The sequence below is a fragment of the Mizuhopecten yessoensis genome, unplaced genomic scaffold (assembly GCF_002113885.1).
Source record: "Mizuhopecten yessoensis strain PY_sf001 unplaced genomic scaffold, ASM211388v2 scaffold8349, whole genome shotgun sequence".
Classification (NCBI taxonomy): Eukaryota; Metazoa; Mollusca; class Bivalvia; order Pectinida; family Pectinidae; genus Mizuhopecten; species Mizuhopecten yessoensis.
The window spans coordinates 47,019-51,635 of NW_018407503.1; the positions used below are offsets into that span (position 1 = coordinate 47,019).

The 4,617-nt window shown below is 49.6% G+C and overlaps 1 protein-coding gene across 1 annotated transcript in view; it reads right to left on the reverse strand.

Moving 5' to 3' along the window:
• Positions 1-2,762: 2,762 nt before the first annotated feature.
• Positions 2,763-4,617, reverse strand: part of LOC110455645 (extensin-like) — an 8,740-nt gene continuing 6,885 nt past the window's right edge. Inside the window, exons 4-5 of the mRNA XM_021505891.1 lie at positions 3,371-4,605; positions 2,763-3,282 (exon numbers count right to left, since the gene is read on the reverse strand). Coding sequence (XP_021361566.1) covers positions 2,763-3,282; positions 3,371-4,605 — 1,755 coding nt within the window. The remainder of the gene's footprint in view (positions 3,283-3,370; positions 4,606-4,617) is intronic.

The window sequence follows — 4,617 nt, forward strand, 5'->3', positions numbered from 1 at the left end:
CGTACACCAGCAACACATTACGTACACCAGTAACACAATACATACACCAGTAACACAATACGTACACCAGTAACACAATACGTACACCAATAACACAATACGTACACCAGCAACACATTACGTACACCAGTAATACAATACGTACACCAGTAACACAATACGTACACCAGTAACACAATCCATTCGCCAGTAACACAATACGTACACCAGCAACCCATTACGTACCCCAGCAACACATTACGTACACCAGTAACACAATACGTATTGTGTTACTGGGTGTACGTATTGTGTTACTGGGGTATGCATTGTGTTACTGGTGTACGTATTGTGTTGCTGGTGTACGTATTGTGTTGCTGGTGTACGTATTGTGTTGTTGGTGTACGTATTGTGTTACTGGTGTACTTATTGTGTTACTGGTGTACGTATTGTGCTACTAGTGTGCGTATTGTGTTACTGGTGTACGTATTGTGTTATTGGTGTACGTACACCAGTAACACAATACGTACACCAGTAACACAATACGTACACCAGTAACACAATGCATACACCAGTAACACAATACGTACACCCAGTAACACAATACGTACACCAGTAACACAATACGTACACCAGGAACACAATACGTACACCAGTAACAACACCAGTTACACAATACGTACACCACTAACACAATACGTACACCAGCAACACAATACTTACACCAGTAACACAATACGTACACCAGCAACACCATACGTACACCAGCAACACAATACGTGCACCAGTAACACAATACGTACACCAAGTACCACAATACGTACACCAGTAACACAAAACGTACACCAGTAACACAATACGTACACCCAGTAACACAATACGTACACCAGTAACACAATATACACCAGTAACACAATACGTACACCAGCAACACCATACGTACACCAGCAACACAATACGTACACCAGTAACACAATACGTACACCAGTAACACAATACATACACCAGTAACACGGATTTGAAACATTCAAGATGAGTACTTTGTTTGGAAATATGACAACACGTTGTACATTTATTGGATGGTGAATCCAAAAGCAGGTTTAATTCCTTCATGAAGAGAGATATATATCTGACTACGGACAAGGGGAGTTTTGTTCTGAATGTTACCGTACCTCACGAATGCGTATTAAAAATATATCCCTCCAGAAATGGTATATTCATTAGGGAAGTGCAGGCAGAGATCTGTGTTTAGTTATATGGGTCTACGTCGTAAATCCTCCTAACGTAACATGCGGTGCAGTTTCGCCTGTTTAGTATCAGGGAAATCAGCGACGTCAACATACCTATGTTCCCTAAAAGGATGAGTGTGTATTAAAATGTCCAGGTGTGTGTACTCGTTACTTACACCCACCCAATGTATGGTCGAACGACCACAAGAATGTACCGTTGAATCGTTTTGTCATTAGAGTGGTTAGATACCAACATTGTATACATGTGTATGTCTCAATAAAATCAATCCGAGGTATTAATTCAAGTTCTTCCCACTCTACAAAACCACGTTATATACCCCATTAAACATATTTTGCTGAAATTAATAGGGATTTATTGGTCAACGAAATAGCCGATAGAGATCGTAATCTGATACATCCTGACTTCGCTATGGTAGACTTTCCGGTTTCATTTCACATACCCTTAATTGATGTCTTCAATGCAAAATTCCTGACTTTAAATATGTAGCAAATGAGCTTCAATGAATAAGATAAGAAATTAATCAAAACGTGTAGATACCTCAATATTTCTGTTAGTGCTTTCATCGTTCAGCTGCTTTATTCAAACAGCCAATGGATGTGTATATTTTCATATTTTTTTCCTGGATATCCTGGCAAGATATCAATGGTGGACGATGAAGCATTTATAATGGAAACTTAACAGCTGGAAACTACTTCTATTCTTCAATAAATTTCATCAGTTTGGAAATATGTGATTTAAAAGTTTCACTTTTAACACACACAATGTACATGTGTCGCAACGGTGGTCGAGTTGTAGGACGCCGGGCTCGTGACCGAAGGGTTGTGGGTTCGAGTCACGGCACGGTAGTCTAGTGGTAGGACGACGGGCTCGTGATCGAAGGGTTGCGGGTTCGAGCCACGGCACGGCACTGTGTTGTATCTTTGAACAAAATACTTTACTCCGCTTGTTCCAGTCTACTCCGCTGTAAATGAGTACGTGGTTGGGCAGTGCGAGAATTGTTGAATGGTAGCTGTTAGCGCCGAAATGGCAGCTCCGGCTGTATGCTCCCCATGGAGTTGAGAAAGATATTGGCTGGTTGCAAAGGCCCTATAACCACGGATACTAATTTTTGAACCGCTTTGAGACGACCTACGAACTATAGGTTGTGATAAAGCGGTATATAACCTCGAATTATTTTTATTATTATTAACAAAGTGATGGCTAATTTTGCGAGATTGTACAAAAACATAACTACATGTCAATATTTTAGTGTTTTTTTTTACACTAAATTATGTTTCCAAAACCGAGTCTTGAGACAATGAACAATCAGCCTGAATGACGGAAACGATGTGAACAAAAATAGACGAAATATTAAACAATTACCGGGTTTATTGCTGATTAGCTTAACAACAAAAATAGACGAAATATTAAACAATTATCGGGTTTATTGCTGGTAAACTTAACAACAAAGATAGAAATCATTAAACAATTTCCGGTATTATTGCTGGTTACCTAGAGGTGCTGATGACTGTCGCTGGGTGATGAGTTGGTGCTGGTTACTGTCGCTGGGTGATGAGTTGGTGCTGGTGACTGTCGCTGGGTGATGAGTTGGTGCTGATGACTGTCGCTGGGAGGTGAGGTGGGGCTGGTGACTGTCGCTTGGTGGAGAGGTGGTGCTGTTGACTGTCGCTGGGTGAGGAGGTGGGGCTGGTGAAAGTCGCTGGGTGGAGAGGTGGTGCTGGTGACTGTCGCTGGGTGGTGAGGTGGAGCTGGTGACTGTCGCTGGGTGGAGATGTGGGGCTAGTGACTGTCGCTGAGTGGGGAGGTGCTGGGTGAGGAAGTGGGGCTGGTGACTGTCGCTGGGTGAGGAAGTGGGGCTGGTGACTGTCGTTGGGTGGAGAGGTGGTGCTGGTGACTTTGGCTGAGTGGTGAGGTGGGGCTGGTGACTGTCGCTGGGTGGTGAGGTGGGACTGCTGACTGTCGCTGGGTGGTGAGGTGGGGCTGCTGACTGTCGCTGGGTGGTGAGGTGGGGCTGGTGACTGTCGCTGGGTGGTGAGTTGGTGCTGGTGACTGTCGCTGGGTGGAGAGGTGGTGCTGGTGACTGTCGCTGGATGGGGAGGTGGAGCTGGTGACTGTCGCTGGGCGGTGAGGTGGGGCTGGTGACTGTCGCTGGGTGGTGAGTTGGTGCTGGTGACTGTCGCTGGGTGGATAGGTAGTGCTGGTGACTGTCGCTGGATGGGGAGGTGGAGCTGGTGACTGTCGCTGGTCGGTGAGGGGGGGCTGGTGACTGTCGCTGGGTGGGGAGGTGGTGCTGATGACTATCGCTGGGTGGTGAGGTGGGGCTGGTGAGGGGGGGCTGGTGACTGTCGCTGGGTGGGGAGGTGGTGCTGATGACTGTCGCTGGGTGGAGAGGTAGTGTTGGTGACTGTCGCTGGGTGATGAGGTGGAGCTGGTGGCTGTCGCTGGGGCTGGTGACTGTCGTTGTGTGAAGAGGTGGGGCTGGTGACTGTCGCTGGTTGGGGAGGGGGGGCTGGTGACTGTCGCTGGGTAGGGGGGTGCTGGGTGGGGAGGGGGGGTTGGTGACTGTCGCTGGGTGGGGATGTGCTGGGAGGGAGGCGCTGGGTGGAGAGGTGGTGCTGGTGACTGTCGCTGGGTGGGGATGTGCTGGGAGGGAGTCGCTGGGTGGAGAGATGGTGCTGGTGACTGTCGCTGGGTGGGGATGTGCTGGGAGGGAGTCGCTGGGTGGAGAGGTGGTGCTGGTGACTGTCGCTGGGTGGGGATGTGCTGGGAGGGAGTCACTGGGTGGAGAGGTGGTGCTGGTGACTGTCGCTGGGTGGGAAGGTGGGACTGGTGACTGTTACTGGGTGGACAGGTGGGGCTGGTGACTGTCGCCGGGTGGGGAGGTGCTTGGTGGTGAAGTGGGGCTGGTGACTGTCCCTGGGTGGGGAGGTGATACTGATGACTATCGCTGGGTGGTGAGGTGGGGCTGGTAAGGTGGGGCTGGTGACTGTCGCTGGGTGGTGAGGTGGGGCTGGTGACTGTCGCTGGGTGGAGAGATGGTGCTAATGACTGTCGCTGGGTGGAGAGGTAGTGTTGGTGACTGTCGCTGGGTGATGAGGTGGAGCTGGTGGCTGTCGCTGGGGCTGGTGACTGTCGTTGTGTGAAGAGGTGGTGCTGGTGACTGTCGCTGGTTGGGGAGGTGGGGCTGGTGACTGTCGCTGGGTAGGGAGGTGCTGGGTGGGGAGGTGGGGTTGGTGACTGTCGCTGGGTGGGGATGTGCTGGGAGGGAGTCGCTGGGTGGAGAGATGGTGCTGGTGACTGTCGCTGGGTGGGGATGTGCTGGGAGTGAGTCGCTGGGTGGAGAGGTGGTGCTGGTGACTGTCGCTGGGTGGGGATGTGCTGGGAGGGAGT